The sequence below is a fragment of the Bombina bombina genome, chromosome 3, assembly GCF_027579735.1.
Source record: "Bombina bombina isolate aBomBom1 chromosome 3, aBomBom1.pri, whole genome shotgun sequence".
Lineage (NCBI taxonomy): Eukaryota > Metazoa > Chordata > Amphibia > Anura > Bombinatoridae > Bombina > Bombina bombina.
Genome location: NC_069501.1, coordinates 1256487981 through 1256507500, shown reverse-complemented (window position 1 = coordinate 1256507500; position 19520 = coordinate 1256487981). Strand labels below are relative to the sequence as shown.

Genomic DNA, 19520 nt, shown 5'->3' with positions numbered 1-19520 from the left:
CGAGCCACAATGCTCTACATGCTAAAATAGCAAATCCTGCATTCTTTGCCGCTAATTTAGCAATTTGAAAAGCGTCATCAGTAATAAAAGAATTAGCTAGCTTGAGAGCCTAAATTCTATCTAAGATGTCATCTAATGGAGTCTCAACCTTAAGAGACTCTTCTAGAGCCTCAAACCAAAAAGCTGCTGCAGTAGTTACTGGAACAATGCAAGCCGTAGGATGTAAAAGAAACCCTTGATTAACAAATAATTTCTTTAGTAGACCCTCTAATTTCTTATCCATAGGGTCTATGAAAGCACAACTATCTTCAATGGGTATAGTAGTACACTTAGCTAGGGTAGATATAGCTCCCTCTACCTTAGGGACCGTTTGCCATGAGTCCCGAATGGTATCTGATATGGGAAACATTTTCTTAAAATTAGGAGGGGGAGAAAACGGTATACCTTGTCTATCCCATTCCTTTCTTATAATTTCTCTTAGCAACTGGGAAAACATCAGTGTAAGTAGGTACCTCCAGATATTTATCCATTTTACACAATTTCTCTGGAGGAATCACAATAGGGTCACAATCATCCAGATTCGCTAAAACCTCCCTAAGTAACAGGCGGAGGTGTTCAAGCTTAAATTTAAATGACATAGCGTCCGAATCTGTCTGAGGTAAAACATTCCCTGAATCTGAAATTTCACACTCAGACAGTAATTCCCTGACCCCCAACTCAGAGCACTGTGAGGGTACATCGGAAATAGCTAATAAAGCATCAGAGGATTCAGTATTTACATTAATACCTGACCTACTGCGTTTACCCTGCAACACTGGTAATTTAGACAATACCTCTGTAAGGGTAGTTGACATAACTGCAGCCATCTCCTGCAGAGTAAAAGAATTAGACGCACTAGAAGTACTTGGCGTCGCTTGTGTGGGCGTTAAAGGTTGTGACACTTGGGGAGAATTGGATGGCATATCCTGATTCTCTTCAGACTGAGAATCATCCTTAGGCACACTTTCTTGACCTAATATATGGTCTTTACAATGTAATGCTCTTTCAGTACAAGAGTTACACAATGTTAGAGGGGATTGCACAATAGCTTCTAAACACATAGAACAATGAGATTCCTCAATGTCAGACATGTTGGACTAGTAATAAACACAAAAGTCGTTTAAACACTTATTTATTGCATAAAATAAACTTTAGAAAAAACGTGTACTGCGCCTTTAAGAAAAGAAAAAGTGAACAATTCTTTCAAAAATGCTCAAATAACGTTAAATCATCTCTAAATTTAACTTAAAGGGACAGTATACTGTAAAATAGTTTTTCCCTTAATGTGTTTACAATTGCTTTTTTACCAACTGCAGAGTAAAAAAATTATGAAAATTAGCTTTTTAAGGTTTGTGTATATTAAAGCTCTGATTTTGTGTTTTGAAGCCACAACCTAATAAAATGGGTTGAGCTTGTAGGTATAATCAGATCTCATTACTGTATCACATTGCGTACATATACCTGCTTCTTTATCTTATATCTGTCCATAAAACAATCACCAGTACTTGGAGAGAACAATGGAAAATCAACATTGTATTAACTTATCTCTGCTATATCCCACTAGGAGTGCAATTTCTACTACTGGCTGCGTTTACAAAGCTTATCTATAGCTTGGACCTGCGGCCACAAACTTTTAGAATAGGCGGGGATACCACATGGTAAATCAACTATTTCAAATGCCAATATAAGGGTAAAGGAGCTACATGTAAACAATTTAACACACTCCCACAGGTAAAGTGGATCATTGGGAACAAATTGAAGGGGAGAAATATTTTGAGTAAACTGTCCCTTTAAGATAGTTGGTTTATCCAAAAATTACTGCACCCAGAAGCAAGGGCAGAAATAAGGCTCTAAAGTACTTATATCAACATGTAGTCATTTTATAGACAAAAATACCCTCTGCACTTCGAAATAACTTTCCAACACTTCAGACCAGCTTGCACAGTCCAGGAGCCACCAGAGTTACTGCTTGCTGCTGCCTAGCCTGAAGAAAGTGCGCATCTGAGCATGCGCAAATAAGCCCCGCCCCTTAAGGTCGATGCCGGAGTAGGCCCAAACACAACCGCATGGGGAAGCGGTTTCACACCTAAGTTATACAGCTAATGTCTGTCCTATAACCCCTCAAATGCACCAGTAAGCAAACATATGAATGCCAAAAATAAAAACGTTATGTATCATTTTTCTTTGAATGCCCATAGTGTCACACAATGCCCATAAGTCAACTATTAATAAAATCCAGGGACTCCAGTAATACTCTTCATATAAAATAGGATTACTGTTTACCCCATTCCCATACAGGGAAATAAATGCCAGCCAGTTCTGATATATCAAGTCTCCTCAGAATAAAAAGGCTGCACATACCTTAATGCTGCTTGTAGCATGAAACCGGTCTCCACACTAAAGCTGTCTCATGGTTACCTTCAGAAGTCTTGTGGGAACCAGCATGGATCTTAGTTACAACTGCTAAGATCATCAACTTCAGGGCAGAAATCTTCCATATCCCCCTGAGGAAAATAGTACGCACCGGTACCATTTAAAATAAAAAACTTCTTGATTGAAGAAACTAAAACTAACACCTCACTTTACCATGTCTTCCTAGTATAACACAGGCAAAGAGAATGACTGAGGGTGGAGGGGAAGGGAGGGGCTATATATATACAGCTCCACTGTGGTGCTCTTTGCCACTTCCTGTTAGCAGGAGGTTAATTATCCCACAAGTAAGGATGAAATCCGTGGACTCGTCATATCTTTGTAAAAGAAAAATAAAACTGTCACGTACCTCAATATTTATCTGTCCGGCAGCAGGACAGCTCACCTGGTTTGAGAGGATGCCATCCCTCACAAGGACCTGTGGAAATACAGAAAGACTGAGTAAACTTACTCAGGCTATCTAAATAGGGCAGCAAAATGTTTTGGGAAAACACAGTGAGGATTATACCCCACAAGTTCCCAATTGTTTAAAAGCCACCATTGCCCTACTGAAGAGACTGACACAGGCTAAGGCTAGACCCTTTAGAAAGATCAGAGCAAACCTTTTTTAAAAAAAAAATCTTGATTGTAGATCAGACACAAAAACTTTACCTCCTCCTTGCACCGCAGGCAAAGAGAATGACTGGAAGTTATGGGTAAGGGAAGTGACATATATAGCAGCTTTGCTGTGGTGCTCTTTGCCTCCTGCTGGCCAGGAGTGATATTCCCACTAGTAATTGATGATTCCGTGGACTCACCATATCTTAGGAAAGAAATTAAAACAAGACTTACACAGCTTCTTTACAGATAATCCCTCTTGGAGTCCTGTAACATGAAGGAAATTCAGAGTAACGAACACTTTTTGCCTATAAAGGGAGGATAGCTCAATCACACTGGAAAGAGGCATGGGAACTTCCCTGCGACATCCAGTAGCTAACATAAACCAAAACTCTACTAAGAGAATTACATGGCTTTTAACAACTACCCTATCCTCTCTTGCAGGAAACAATTCATTTGAGGTCAATAAATCAATCTTCAGCAGAGAACCTCTCTCTCTGCCTACCTCCATGAAATAAGGCAAAGAAGTAGTGGAGGGATATTTAATGCCTTGTTTAGGGTGTCTTTGCCTCCTCCTGGTGGCCAGGTGAAGTATTTCCCATAGGTATTGAATGAATTTGTGGACTCACTGCTATTAGAAAGAAATCCTGAGAGTGCTTTGAGAAGGATAAATGTACATTCATATCTATCTCTCTCTCTATATATAATTTTTTACTTTTAAAAATAATTGTGCAGACCATCAACCCCTTACATGTTTGGATTTACTAATTTTACAGCAGTATTTGTTCGACCCCCCCCCCCCCCCACACCCAACCCCCCCCCCCCCATACTTTGAGTATTTGGTTTTGTGCTTTAGGAATTGCAATATTGGACCAGTGGTATGCAGAAAGTCCAGCTCTAGTATTCATGTGGATAATGATTTTGTGATTAGTGTGTGCTCATTGTTGCATTAAAACATGTTTACTAAAGGGAATATATGGCTGGATCAGTAACAGAGCCTAGAATTCTTTTTTGTGATCACTTAACCTCAGTAATGTTTATTAACTATGTAAAATTGTTTGGCTTTCTGACAAATGCCTTAGTGTTTTATTAGCTGAAGTTTTAAAACTGACCCATTTTCTTTCCTTCATGCACTGTAAAGACAGAAATCAGTTTGACCAGAAGTAACTTTTTCTAACATTTACAATCTCGCAGAGGTCCCATACTGGACTGAAACAAGGTCAGTATGAATATGCTAGTCAGATAACGTTCCCCAATAAGAACACAGGTTAGGAAAGAAAACACAGACAGCAAGTTACAAGTGGATAATTTTATTTACAATGCAGAAAAAATATGAGTCTTCATGTGCTTGATATGCAGCAGCTAACACCAAAATTCAGATTATACAAGGACGGAAAAAACATCAGAGCTGCATTTCCACAGCATAAAGAGAATGTGCGTGTATGAAGCGTATACGTATAAGACAATCAACAGTCTGGGGGAAAGAACAGCTGTATGTGTTTCACAATGTAATTATCTCACTTTGGAAGGATTAAAAGTTACTGAATTGGCCTTACCTGCCTGTACACAGTGTTGTGTTGTATTAGGGGAGGGATCTTGCAAAACAAAACCCCCTACAAATGCTTAAGTAATATTGTTATATAAAAAAGAAAATGTATCAGGATCCCACAAGCCTTTAAACATTCATTCACAATAAAACTGTTCACCATCCAGAAAAAAAATGGTACCAAGAACAAGACTAAGAAATTCAGAAAACAATCAAATTATTGGGGGCAAAAAATAAAATATAAAATGCAAGGCATAGAAATGAAAACATATTCAGCAGTTAAGTACCACAAGAGGCAACTAACATTAGTGCATTAGACAAAGCTATTCCTACATACCAGCAATGTACAACTACTAAGCCTTTTACTAGTGACATGATTTACAAGAACGTTGTATTTTAGCTAAAGACAAAGGCCTGCAGCATATTTACCTAAGTAACCGACATGTCATAAGCAATCATGAGCTGCTACAGTAAGTTACTACGTTTAGTTTCAATTGCTAATAAATCGTTCTCTCACCTCAAATAATTTTAGCCAGCCAGTTTTTCTCCCCAAGGAATTTCATTTCTTTAAAAGCATTTCATGCAACCCCAATCAGCAGCAGTGCTCTATATGTTTTGTAGGTACACTGTATGCTGCACTTGAAGGTAAAGAGAACGAGAGAACTAAATTATGCGCAGTATAAAACCAATCACTGCACCCTACAGAAACGCGTCTGTTTGGGCTCACTGTAACTTGCTACGGTTATGCCCGGCTTCGTTATTTGTCTTATCCTATGTGAAAACCTTGTGATCACGTGTTATAAAAGAACATACTAGAAAACGAGAGAACAGGAGGATACATGTTGCATAGCATTGGTATCAATAACAAAATTAAAGATTGTGATTTATTCTGAAAAGTACAAATGGAAAACACCACACAAGTGTTTTCTACTTTTAAATACACAGAAGAAAAAAATCATTAGTTTATCAACAGATGTAAATTCATGCACAGGTGTGACAGCTTTATAAGAAAAGTATTAGTGAGGTTAGACCGACACGTGCACCCCTAAGAGTGAACGGCCCTCAGACTGTGTAACCATTTGCATTAAACCCGCTAACAAATAGCTGCCCGGAAGAGCAAGCAGCGGAAAGAACTAGCAGTGTACAGGAAAAATAATTGGGCTGAGAAAGTTAAGATAATTTAGAATTGCAGTAATGTTCAGCTTCACATTTTTCCTTGCAATACAAGTTAATAAATCATTGAGCTCTGCTTTAATATAGATCAGAAAATGAATGAATGTTTAATAAATAAAAAGGCTACATTACAGGGTCACAACAATAAGGCACTAAAAGAGCTTATTATCTGGCAAACAAAAACAATTGCCGGTAACTAGAAGCCAACAAGAAACTAAAGGGAAATGATGAATGTGGATTTTAATGACCTCGTGTCCTTCCCTTCATCTGTAAAATCCAGGCTGTGCAATTTAAACCCCACACAACATCCATCACTACGTCTGTATTTCTAAAGCCAAAGTCTGGCAATGGGCTTCACAACCACACAATAAAAACTTAAGTAGCATATTCTACATGGGCATCATAACATTCTTCCGGGTCATCTGCATTCTTGCTGGTGTCAGGTCACATCAGTAATTTAATAAAAAAATCCAGTAAAACTGAGACTGCTTTAAACATGTTATGTATTTCTCAGTACTTCAGAGTCCAGGGCATGAGGGGGGTGGAGGGGGGAGAGGAACTATACAAAATGTTCACATATTTTAACAGAATTGCTGTAAAGGGGTACCCAAATTCACAAGCAAGCTATTGCTCTGGGAACAGAGATTAAAAAATATTTTTTTTCTGGAGTTTTAACGTTGGCTCCTTAAACGATCTTTCTTATTTGTTCTTGGTCTGTTTGCGCTCAAAAAACTGTAAGAAAGCAGGGGAGAAAAAAATTAATGAATTACAATATTTACTGAAATTAAAAACTATTGGAGCAGCTAGTGTCAGTGGCTATTCTTTTAACAAAACAAATTAATAAAACCAAAATAAAGACCTGAAATATGATCATATATCCCTTAACATAAAAATTATATATATATATATATATATATATATATATATATATATATATATATATATATATATATATATATATATGTGTGTGTGTGTGTGTGTATATATGTGTATGTATGTGTATGTATGTGTGTGTATGTATGTGTATGTGTGTGTATGTGTGTGTATGTGTGTGTATGTGTGTGTATGTGTGTGTATGTGTGTGTATGTGTGTGTATGTGTGTGTATGTGTATGTATGTGTATGTATGTGTGTGTATGTATGTGTGTGTATGTATGTGTGTGTATGTATGTGTATGTATGTGTATATATATATATATATATATATATATATATACATATATATATACATACATACATACATACATATATACACACATACATATACACACACACAGTGGATATAAAAAGTCTACACAACCCTGTTAAAATGTCAGGTCTGTGATGTAAAAAATGAGACAAAGATAAATCATTTCAGAACTTTTTCCACCTTTAATGTGACCTGTAAACTGTACAACTCAATTGAAAAACAAACTGAAATCTTTAAGGGAAAGGGAAATAAAAAAAGTAAAGTAATATAGTTGCATAAGTGTGAACACCCTTAAACTAATACTTTACTGAAGCACCTTTTGATTTTATTACAGCATTCAGTCTTTTTGGGTATGAGTTTTTCAGCATGGCACATCTTGACTTGGCAAGATTTGCCCATTCTTCTTTGCAAAAACACTAAATCTGTCAGAATGCGAGGGCATCTCCTGTGCACAGCCCTCTTCAGATCACCCCACAGATTTTCAATCGGATTCAGGTCTGGGCTCTGGCTGGGCCATCGCAAAACTATAATCTTCTTCTGGTGAAGCCATTCCTTTGTTGAATTGGATGTATGCTTTGGGTCCTCTTCATGTTTAGCTTTCTAGCAGAAGCCTGAAGGTTTTGTGCCAATATTGTCTGGTATTTGGAACTGTTCATTATTCCCTCTACCTTGACTAAGGCCCCAGTTCCAGCTGAAGAAAAACAGCCCCAAAGCATGATGCCGACACCACCATGCTTCACTGTGGGTATGGTGTTCTTTTGGTGATATGCAGTGTTGTTTTTGCGCCAAACATATCTTTTGGAATTATGGCCAAAAAGTTCAACTTTGATTTCATCAGACCAGAACACCTTTTGCAACTTGCTTTTGGGAAACTTCAGATGTGTTTTTGCAAAATTTAGCCGGGCTTGGATGTTTTTTTGTAAGAAAAGGCTTCCGTCTTGCCACTCTACCCCATAGCCCAGACAAATGAAGAATACGGGCGATTGTTGTCACATGTACCACACAGCCAGTACTTGCCAGATATTCCTGCCAGATATTCCTGCAGCTCCTTTAATGTTGCTGTAGGCCTCCCATACCAGTTTTCTTCTCGTCTTTTCATCAATTTTGGAGGGACATCCAGTTCTTGGTAATGTCACTGTTGTGCCATATTTTCTTCACTTGATGATGACTGTCTTCACTGTGTTCCATGGTCTATCTAATGCCTTGGAAATTATTTTGTACCCTTCTCCTGACTGATACCTTATAACAATGAGATCCCTCTGATGCTTTAGACGCTCTCTGCGGACCATGGCTTTTGCTGTAGGATGCGACTAACAAAATGTCAGGAAAGACCTACTAGAACAGCTGAACTTTATTTGGGGTTAATTAGAGGCACTTTAAATGATGACAGGTGTGTACTGACTCCTATTTAACATGATTTTGAATGTGATTACTTAATTCTGAACACAGCTACATCCCCAGTTTAAAATATGGTTGCATAAGTGTGAACACCCTTTTATTTTTATTTTTTTATTTCCCTTTACCTAAAAAAGATTTCAGTTTGTTTTTCAATTGAGTTGCACAGTTTATAGGTCACATTAAAGGTGGAAAAAGTTCTGAAATTATTTATCTTTGTCTCATTTTTTTTACATCACAGAAACCTGACATTTTAACAGGGGTGTGTAGACTTTTTATATCCAATATATATATATTTTTATATAGAAGGGGAGTGTGCCCCCCGAAACGTCACGCTTTATAATAAATATTTGATAAAAAGACCAGTGAGTGCCTTCCTTTACCTTCTATATTTACCTGCTGGCACTAAAGAAATTTGAAAGTGAGATATAGATATATATATATATATATATATATATATATATATATATACACACACACACATATATACATATATACATATACACATATACACACATATATAACATAATTTATGTAAGAACTTACCTGATAAATTCATTTCTTTCATATTAGCAAGAGTCCATGAGCTAGTGACGTATGGGATATACATTCCTACCAGGAGGGGCAAAGTTTCCCAAACCTCAAAATGCCTATAAATACACCCCTCACCACACCCACAATTCAGTTTAACGAATAGCCAAGAAGTGGGGTGATAAAAAAGTGCGAAAGCATATAAAATAAGGAATTGGAATAATTGTGCTTTATACAAAATCATAACCACCACAAAAAAGGGCGGGCCTCATGGACTCTTGCTAATATGAAAGAAATGAATTTATCAGGTAAGTTCTTACATAAATTATGTTTTCTTTCATGTAATTAGCAAGAGTCCATGAGCTAGTGACGTATGGGATAATGACTACCCAAGATGTGGATCTTTCCACACAAGAGTCACTAGAGAGGGAGGGATAAAATAAAGACAGCCAATTCCTGCTGAAAAACATAATTTATGCTTACCTGATAAATTCCTTTCTTCTGTAGTGTGATCAGTCCACGGGTCATCATTACTTCTGGGATATTAACTGCTCCCCTACAGGAAGTGCAAGAGGATTCACCCAGCAGAGCTGCATATAGCTCCTCCCCTCTACGTCACTCCCAGTCATTCGACCAAGGACCAACGAGAAAGGAAAAGCCAAGGGTGAAGTGGTGACTGGAGTATAAATTAAAAAATATTTACCTGCCTTAAAAACAGGGCGGGCCGTGGACTGATCACACTACAGAAGAAAGGAATTTATCAGGTAAGCATAAATTATGTTTTCTTCTGTTAAGTGTGATCAGTCCACGGGTCATCATTACTTCTGGGATACCAATACCAAAGCAAAAGTACACGGATGACGGGAGGGATAGGCAGACTCTTTATACAGAAGGAACCACTGCCTGAAGAACCTTTCTCCCAAAAATAGCCTCCGATGAAGCAAAGGTGTCAAATTTGTAAAATTTGGAAAAAGTATGAAGCGAAGACCAAGTTGCAGCCTTGCAAATCTGTTCAACAGAGGCCTCATTCTTGAAGGCCCAAGTGGAAGCCACAGCTCTAGTAGAATGAGCTGTAATTCTTTCAGGGGGCTGCTGTCCAGCAGTCTCATAAGCTAAACGAATTATGCTACGAAGCCAAAAAGAAAGAGAGGTAGCGGAAGCTTTTTGACCTCTCCTCTGCCCAGAGTAAATGACAAACAGAGAAGACGTTTGTCGGAATTCCTTAGTTGCCTGCAAGTAAAATTTTAGAGCCCGGACTACATCCAGGTTGTGCAGTAGACGTTCCTTCTTTGAAGAAGGATTTGGGCATAAAGAAGGAACAACAATCTCTTGATTGATATTCCTGTTAGTAACTACCTTAGGTAAGAACCCAGGTTTAGTACGCAGGACTACCTTATCCGAATGAAAAATCAAATAAGGAGAATCACAATGTAAGGCTGATAATTCAGAGACTCTTCGAGCCGAGGAAATAGCCATTAAAAATAGAACTTTCCAAGATAACAACTTTATATCAATGGAATGAAGGGGTTCAAACGGAACGCCCTGTAAAACATTAAGAACAAGGTTTAAACTCCATGGTGGAGCAACAGTTTTAAACACAGGCTTAATCCTGGCCAAAGCCTGACAAAAAGCCTGGACGTCAGGAACTTCTGACAGACGTTTGTGTAACAGAATGGACAGAGCTGAGATCTGTCCCTTTAATGAACTAGCAGAAAAACCCTTTTCTAAACCTTCTTGTAGAAAAGACAATATCCTAGGAATCCTAACCTTACTCCAAGAGTAACCTTTGGATTCACACCAATGTAGGTATTTACGCCATATCTTATGGTAAATCTTTCTGGTAACAGGTTTCCTAGTCTGTATTAAGGTACTAATAACTGACTCAGAAAACCCACGTCTTGATAAAATTAAGCGTTCAATTTCCAAGCAGTCAGCTTCAGAGAAGTTAGATTTTGATGTTTGAAGGGACCCTGTATCAGAAGGTCCTGTTTCAGAGGTAGAGACCAAGGCGGACAGGATGACATGTCCACCAGGTCTGCATACAAGGCCTGCGTGGCCACGCAGGTGCTATTAGAATCACTGATGCTCTCTCTTGTTTGATTCTGGCTATCAATCGAGGAAGCAACGGGAAGGGTGGAAACACGTAAGCCATCCTGAAGTCCCAAGGTGCTGTCAGAGCATCTATCAGGACTGCTCCTGGATCCCTGGATCTGGACCCGTAACGAGGAAGCTTGGCGTTCTGTCGAGACGCCATGAGATCTATCTCTGGTTTGCCCCAACGTCGAAGTATTTGGGCAAAGACCTCCGGATGAAGTTCCCACTCCCCCGGATGAAAAGTCTGACGACTTAAGAAATCCGCCTCCCAGTTCTCCACTCCCGGGATGTGGATTGCTGACAGGTGGCAAGAGTGAGACTCTGCCCAGCGAATTATCTTTGATACTTCCATCATAGCTAGGGAGCTTCTTGTCCCTCCCTGATGGTTGATGTAAGCTACAGTCGTGATGTTGTCCGACTGAAACCTGATGAACCCCCGAGTTGTCAACTGGGGCCAAGCCAGGAGGGCATTGAGAACTGCTCTCAATTCCAGAATGTTTATTGGCAGGAGACTCTCCTCCTGACTCCATAGTCCCTGAGCCTTCAGGGAATTCCAGACGGCACCCCAACCTAGAAGGGTACTATGTCCATTGCCGCTACCATTAAGCCGATTACCTCCATACATTGAGCCACTGACGGGTGTTGAATGGAATGAAGAGTGCGGCAAGCACTTTGAAGTCTTGATAGCCTGTCCTCTGTCAGGTAAATCTTCATTTCTACAGAATCTATAAGAGTCCCCAGGAAGGGAACTCTTGTGAATGGAACGAGTGAACTTTTCTTTTCGTTCACCTTCCATCCATGTGACCTTAGAAATGCCAGCACTAACTCTGTATGAGATTTGGCAGTTTGAAAGCTTGAAGCTTGTATCAGAATGTCGTCTAGGTATGGAGCTACCGAGATTCCCCGCGGTCTTAGTACCGCCAGAAGAGCACCCAGAACCTTTGTGAAGATTCTTGGCGCTGTAGCCAATCCGAATGGAAGAGCCACAAACTGGTAATGCCTGTCTAGGAAGGCAAACCTTAGGTACCGGTAATGATCTTTGTGAATCGGTATGTGCAGGTAAGCATCTTTTAAATCTACAGTGGTCATGTACTGACCCTCTTGGATCATAGGTAAAATTGTCCGAATAGTCTCCATCTTGAACGATGGAACTCTTAGGAATTTGTTTAGGATCTTTAAGTCCAGGATTGGTCTGAAAGTTCCCTCTTTTTTGGGAACCACAAACAGATTTGAGTAAAACCCCTGTCCCTGTTCCGATCGTGGAACTGGATGGATTACTCCCATTAACAAGAGCTCTTGTACGCAGCGTAGAAAAGCCTCTTTCTTTGTCTGGATTGTTGACAATCTTGACAGATGAAATCTCTCTCTTGGAGGAGAGTATTTGAAGTCCAGAAGGTATCCCTGAGATATTATCTCTAGCGCCCAGGGATCCTGAACATCTCTTGCCCAAGCCTGGGCGAAGAGAGAAAGTCTGCCCCCCACTAGATCCGATCCCGGATCGGGGGCCCTCAATTCATGCTGTTTTGGGGGCAGCAGCAGGTTTCCTAGTCTGCTTGCCCTTGTTCCAGGACTGGTTAGGTTTCCAGCCTTGTCTGTAGCGAGCAACAGCTCCTTCCTGTTTTGGTGCAGAGGAAGTTGATGCTGCTCCTGCTTTGAAATTACGAAAGGAACGAAAACTAGACTGTCTAGTCTTGGCTTTGGCTTTGTCCTGAGGCAGGGCATGGCCTTTACCTCCTGTAATGTCAGCGATAATCTCTTTCAACCCGGGCCCGAATAAGGTCTGCCCTTTGAAAGGTATATTAAGCAATTTAGACTTAGAAGTACCATCAGCTGACCAGGATTTTAGCCACAGCGCCCTGCGTGCCTGAATGGCGAATCCTGAATTCTTCGCCGTAAGTTTAGTAAGATGTACTACGGCCTCCGAAATGAATGAATTAGCTAGTTTAAGGACTCTAAGCCTGTCCGTAATGTCGTCCAGAGTAGCTGAACCAATGTTCTCTTCCAGAGACTCAATCCAGAATGCCGCTGCAGCCGTGATCGGCGCAATGCATGCAAGGGGTTGCAATATAAAACCTTGTTGAACAAACATTTTCTTAAGGTAACCCTCTAACTTTTTATCCATTGGATCTGAAAAAGCACAGCTATCCTCCACTGGGATAGTGGTACGCTTAGCTAAAGTAGAAACTGCTCCCTCCACCTTAGGGACCGTTTGCCATAAGTCCCTTGTGGTGGCGTCTATTGGAAACATTTTTCTAAATATCGGAGGGGGTGAGAACGGCACACCGGGTCTATCCCACTCCTTAGTAACAATTTCAGTAAGTCTCTTAGGTATAGGAAAAACCTCAGTACTCGTCGGTACCGCAAAATATTTATCCAACCTACACATTTTCTCTGGTATTGCAACTGTGTTACAATCATTCAGAGCCGCTAACACCTCCCCTAGTAATACACGGAGGTTTTCCAGTTTAAATTTAAAATTTGAAATATCTGAATCCAGTCTGTTTGGATCAGAACCGTCACCCACAGAATGAAGTTCTCCGTCCTCATGTTCTGCCACCTGTGACGCAGTGTCTGACATGGCCCTAATATTATCAGCGCACTCTGTTCTCACCCCAGAGTGATCACGCTTACCTTTTAGTTCTGGTAATTTAGCCAAAACTTCAGTCATAACAGTAGCCATATCCTGTAATGTGATTTGTAATGGCCGCCCAGCTGTACTCGGCGCTACAATATCACGCACCTCCCTCTGAGCGGGAGATGTAGGTACTGACACGTGAGGCGAGTTAGTCGGCATAACTCTCCCCTCGTTGTTTGGTGAAATTTGTTCAATTTGTACAGATTGATTTTTATTTAAAGTAGCATCAATACAGTTAGTACATAAATTTCTATTGGGCTCCACTTTGGCATTGCAACAAATGACACAGGTATCATCTTCTGAATCAGACATGTTTAACACACTAGCAAATAAACTTGCAACTTGGAAATACAATTCAAATAGAATAATATTAAAACGTACTGTGCCTTTAAGAAGCACAGAAGATCTATGACAGTTAAAAATTAATAAATTGAAACAGTTATAGCCTCAATCCTTGTAAACAACACAACTTTAGCAAAGGTTTAATCCCATTAGCAAAGATAACAATTTCTGAAAGCAGGAAACAAATTACAGAATAAAAGTTTTTATTTCAGTCAAACTATAATTCTCACAGCTCTGCTGAGAGAAATTACCTCCCTCAAAATAAGTTTTGAAGACCCCTGAGCTCTGTAGAGATGAACCAGATCATGCAGGGAATACAATGAGTTGCTGACTGAAATATTTGATGCATAGTAAAAGCGCCCCTCCCCCACACACACACAGCAGTGAGGGAGAACAGAAACTGACAGAAAAACAGATTTAAGCAACTGCCAAGTGGAAAAATGGTGCCCAAACATTTATTCACTCAGTACCTCAGCAAATGAAAACGATTTTACATTCCAGCAAAAACGTTAAACATAATCTCTAGTTATTAAACAGCTTTATGTCCTTCTTACAGTGTAATTCTAGTGAAGTACCATTCTCCCAGAATACTGAAGTGTAAAGTATACATACATGACATTATATCGGTATGGCAGGATTTTCTCATCAATTCCATTGTCAGAAAATAAAAACTGCTACATACCTCTATGCAGATTCATCTGCCCGCTGTCCCCTGATCTGAAGTTTACCTCACTCCTCAGATGGCCGAGAACAGCAATATGATCTTAACTACTCCGGCTAAAATCATAGCAAAACTCTGGTAGATTCTTCCTCAAACTCTGCCAGAGAGGTAATAACACACTCCGGTGCTATTTTAAAATAACAAACTTTTGATTGAAGATATAAAACTAAGTATAATCACCATAGTCCTCTCACACGACCTATCTAGTTGCTGGGTGCAAGAGAATGACTGGGAGTGACGTAGAGGGGAGGAGCTATATGCAGCTCTGCTGGGTGAATCCTCTTGCACTTCCTGTAGGGGAGCAGTTAATATCCCAGAAGTAATGATGACCCGTGGACTGATCACACTTAACAGAAGAAATAATAATATCATGAGAATCACGATGTGTTACTTGTTGCGCTAAAGTTTCCAACCAAAAAGTTGAAGCTGCAGCAACATCAGCCAAAGATATAGCAGGTCTAAGAAGATTACCTGAACACAGATAAGCTTTTCTTAGAAAGGACTCAATTTTCCTATCTAGAGGATCCTTAAACGAAGTACCATCTGACGTAGGAATAGTAGTACGTTTAGCAAGGGTAGAAATAGCCCCATCAACTTTAGGGATCTTGTCCCAAAATTCTAATCTGTCAGACGGCACAGGATATAATTGCTTATAACGTTTAGAAGGAGTAAATGAATTACCCAAATTATCCCATTCTTTGGAAATTACTGCAGAAATAGCATCAGGGACAGGAAAAACTTCTGGAATAACTACAGGAGATTTAAAAACCTTATTTAAACGTTTAGATTTAGTATCAAGAGGACCAGAATCCTCTATTTCTAAAGCAATTAGAACTTCTTTAAGTAAAGAACGAATAAATTCCATTTTAAATAAATATGAAGATTTATCAGCATCAACCTCTGAGACAGAATCCTCTGAACCAGAGGAATCATCAGAATCAGAATGATGATGTTCAGTTAAAAATTCATCTGTAGGGAGAGAAGTTTTAAAAGATTTTTTACGTTTACTAGAAGGAGAAATAACAGACATAGCCTTCTTTATGGATTCAGAAACAAAATCTCTTATGTTATCAGGAACATTCTGCACCTTAGATGTTGAAGGAACTGCAACAGGCAATGGTACTTTACTAAAGGAAATATTATCTGCTTTAACAAGTTTGTCATGACAATCAATACAAACAACAGCTGGAGGAATAGCTACCAAAAGTTTACAGCAGATACACTTAGCTATGGTAGATTCAGCACTTGACAGCGATTTTCCTGTAGTATCTTCTGACTCAGATGCAACGTGAGACATCTTGCAATATGTAAGAGAAAAAACAACATATATATAAAGCAAAATTGATCAAATTCCTTAAATGACAGTTTCAGGAATGGGAAAAAATGCCAAAGAACAAGCTTCTAGCAACCAGAAGCAAGAAAAAATGAGACTTAAATAATGTGGAGACAAAAGTGACGCCCATATTTTTTCGCGCCAAATAAGACGCCCACATTATTTGGCGCCTAAATGCTTTTTGGCGCCAAAAATGACGCCACATCCGGAACGCCGACATTTTTGGCGCAAAATAACGTCAAAAAAATGACGCAACTTCCGGCGACACGTATGACGCCGGAAACGGAAATAGAATTTTTGCGCCAAAAAAGTCCGCGCCAAGAATGACGCAATAAAATGAAGCATTTTCAGCCCCCGCGAGCCTAACAGCCCACAGGGAAAAAGTCAAATTTTAAGGTAAGAAAAATGTATTATCCCAAATATGAAACTGACTGTCTGAAAATAAGGAAAGTTGAACATTCTGAGTCAAGGCAAATAAATGTTTGAATACATATATTTAGAACTTTATAAACAAAGTGCCCAACCATAGCTAGGAGTGTCACAGAAAAACAGAATTTATGTTTACCTGATAAATTACTTTCTCCAACGGTGTGTCCGGTCCACGGCGTCATCCTTACTTGTGGGATATTCTCTTCCCCAACAGGAAATGGCAAAGAGCCCAGCAAAGCTGGTCACATGATCCCTCCTAGGCTCCGCCTTCCCCAGTCATTCGACCGACGTAAAGGAGGAATATTTGCATAGGAGAAATCATATGATACCGTGGTGACTGTAGTTAAAGAAAATAAATTATCAGACCTGATTAAAAAAACCAGGGCGGGCCGTGGACCGGACACACCGTTGGAGAAAGTAATTTATCAGGTAAACATAAATTCTGTTTTCTCCAACATAGGTGTGTCCGGTCCACGGCGTCATCCTTACTTGTGGGAACCAATACCAAAGCTTTAGGACACGGATGAAGGGAGGGAGCAAATCAGGTCACCTAGATGGAAGGCACCACGGCTTGCAAAACCTTTCTCCCAAAAATAGCCTCAGAAGAAGCAAAAGTATCAAATTTGTAAAATTTAGTAAAAGTGTGCAGTGAAGACCAAGTCGCTGCCTTACATATCTGATCAACAGAAGCCTCGTTCTTGAAGGCCCATGTGGAAGCCACAGCCCTAGTGGAATGAGCTGTGATTCTTTCAGGAGGCTGCCGTCCGGCAGTCTCGTAAGCCAATCTGATGATGCTTTTAAGCCAAAAAGAGAGAGAGGTAGAAGTTGCTTTTTGACCTCTCCTTTTACCAGAATAAACAACAAACAAGGAAGATGTTTGTCTAAAATCCTTTGTAGCATCTAAATAGAATTTTAGAGCACGAACTACATCCAAATTGTGCAACAAGCGTTCCTTCTTTGAAACTGGATTCGGACACAAAGAAGGCACGACTATCTCCTGGTTAATGTTTTTGTTAGAAACAACTTTCGGAAGAAAACCAGGTTTAGTACGCAAAACCACCTTATCTGCATGGAACACCAGATAAGGAGGAGAACACTGCAGAGCAGATAATTCTGAAACTCTTCTAGCAGAAGAAATTGCAACCAAAAACAAAACTTTCCAAGATAATAACTTAATATCAACGGAATGTAAGGGTTCAAACGGAACCCCCTGAAGAACTGAAAGAACTAAATTGAGACTCCAAGGAGGAGTCAAAGGTTTGTAAACAGGCTTGATTCTAACCAGAGCCTGAACAAAGGCTTGAACATCTGGCACAGCTGCCAGTTTTTTGTGAAGTAACACAGACAAGGCAGAAATCTGTCCCTTCAAAGAACTTGCAGATAATCCTTTCTCCAAACCTTCTTGAAGAAAGGATAGAATCTTAGGAATTTTTATCTTGTCCCAAGGGAATCCTTTAGATTCACACCAACAGATATATTTTTTCCATATTTTGTGGTAGATTTTTCTAGTTACAGGCTTTCTGGCCTGAACAAGAGTATCAATGACAGAGTCTGAGAACCCTCGCTTTGATAAGATCAAGCGTTCAATCTCCAAGCAGTCAGTTGGAGTGAGACCAGATTCGGATGTTCGAACGGACCTTGAACAAGAAGGTCTCGTCTCAAAGGTAGCTTCCATGGTGGAGCCGATGACATATTCACCAGGTCTGCATACCAAGTCCTGCGTGGCCACGCAGGAGCTATCAAGATCACCGATGCCCTCTCCTGATTGATCCTGGCTACCAGCCTGGGGATGAGAGGAAACGGCGGGAATACATAAGCTAGTTTGAAGGTCCAAGGTGCTACTAGTGCATCTACTAGAGTCGCCTTGGGATCCCTGGATCTGGACCCGTAGCAAGGAACCTTGAAGTTCTGACGAGAGGCCATCAGATCCATGTCTGGAATGCCCCATAATTGAGTAATTTGGGCAAAGATTTCCGGATGGAGTTCCCACTCCCCCGGATGAAATGTCTGACGACTCAGAAAATCCGCTTCCCAATTTTCCACTCCTGGGATGTGGATTGCAGACAAGTGGCAGGAGTGAGTCTCCGCCCATTGAATGATTTTGGTCACTTCTTCCATCGCCAGGGAACTCCTTGTTCCCCCCTGATGGTTGATGTACGCAACAGTCGTCATGTTGTCTGATTGAAACCGTATGAATTTGGCCTTTGCTAGCTGAGGCCAAGCCTTGAGAGCATTGAATATCGCTCTCAGTTCCAGAATATTTATCGGTAGAAGAGATTCTTCCCGAGACCAAAGACCCTGAGCTTTCAGGGGTTCCCAGACCGCGCCCCAGCCCACCAGACTGGCGTCGGTCGTGACAATGACCCACTCTGGTCTGCGGAAGCTCATCCCCTGTGACAGGTTGTCCAGGGACAGCCACCAACGGAGTGAATCTCTGGTCCTCTGATCTACTTGTATCGTCGGAGACAAGTCTGTATAATCCCCATTCCACTGACTGAGCATGCACAGTTGTAATGGTCTTAGATGAATTCGCGCAAAAGGAACTATGTCCATTGCCGCTACCATCAAACCTATTACTTCCATGCACTGCGCTATGGAAGGAAGAGGAACAGAATGAAGTATTTGACAAGAGTTTAGAAGTTTTGATTTTCTGGCCTCTGTCAGAAAAATCCTCATTTCTAAGGAGTCTATTATTGTTCCCAAGAAGGGAACCCTTGTTGACGGAGATAGAGAACTTTTTTCTACGTTCACTTTCCACCCGTGAGATCTGAGAAAGGCCAGGACAATGTCCGTGTGAGCCTTTGCTTGTGGAAGGGACGACGCTTGACTCAGTATGTCGTCCAAATAAGGTACTACTGCAATGCCCCTTGGTCTTAGCACCGCTAGAAGGGACCCTAGTACCTTTGTGAAAATTCTTGGAGCAGTGGCTAATCCGAACGGAAGTGCCACAAACTGGTAATGCTTGTCCAGAAATGCGAACCTTAGGAACCGATGATGTTCCTTGTGGATAGGAATATGTAGATACGCATCCTTTAAATCCACCGTGGTCATGAATTGACCTTCCTGGA

The 19520-nt window shown here is 40.3% G+C and overlaps 1 protein-coding gene across 1 annotated transcript in view; it reads right to left on the bottom strand.

Annotated features, from left to right (window-relative positions):
* Window positions 1-4360: 4360 nt before the first annotated feature.
* The window catches only part of NUMA1 (nuclear mitotic apparatus protein 1), a gene marked incomplete in the record, with an annotated part of 309504 nt that continues 294344 nt past the window's right edge, over window positions 4361-19520 (bottom strand). The window contains 1 exon segment of the mRNA XM_053708792.1: window positions 4361-6517. Coding sequence (XP_053564767.1) covers window positions 6485-6517 — 33 coding nt within the window.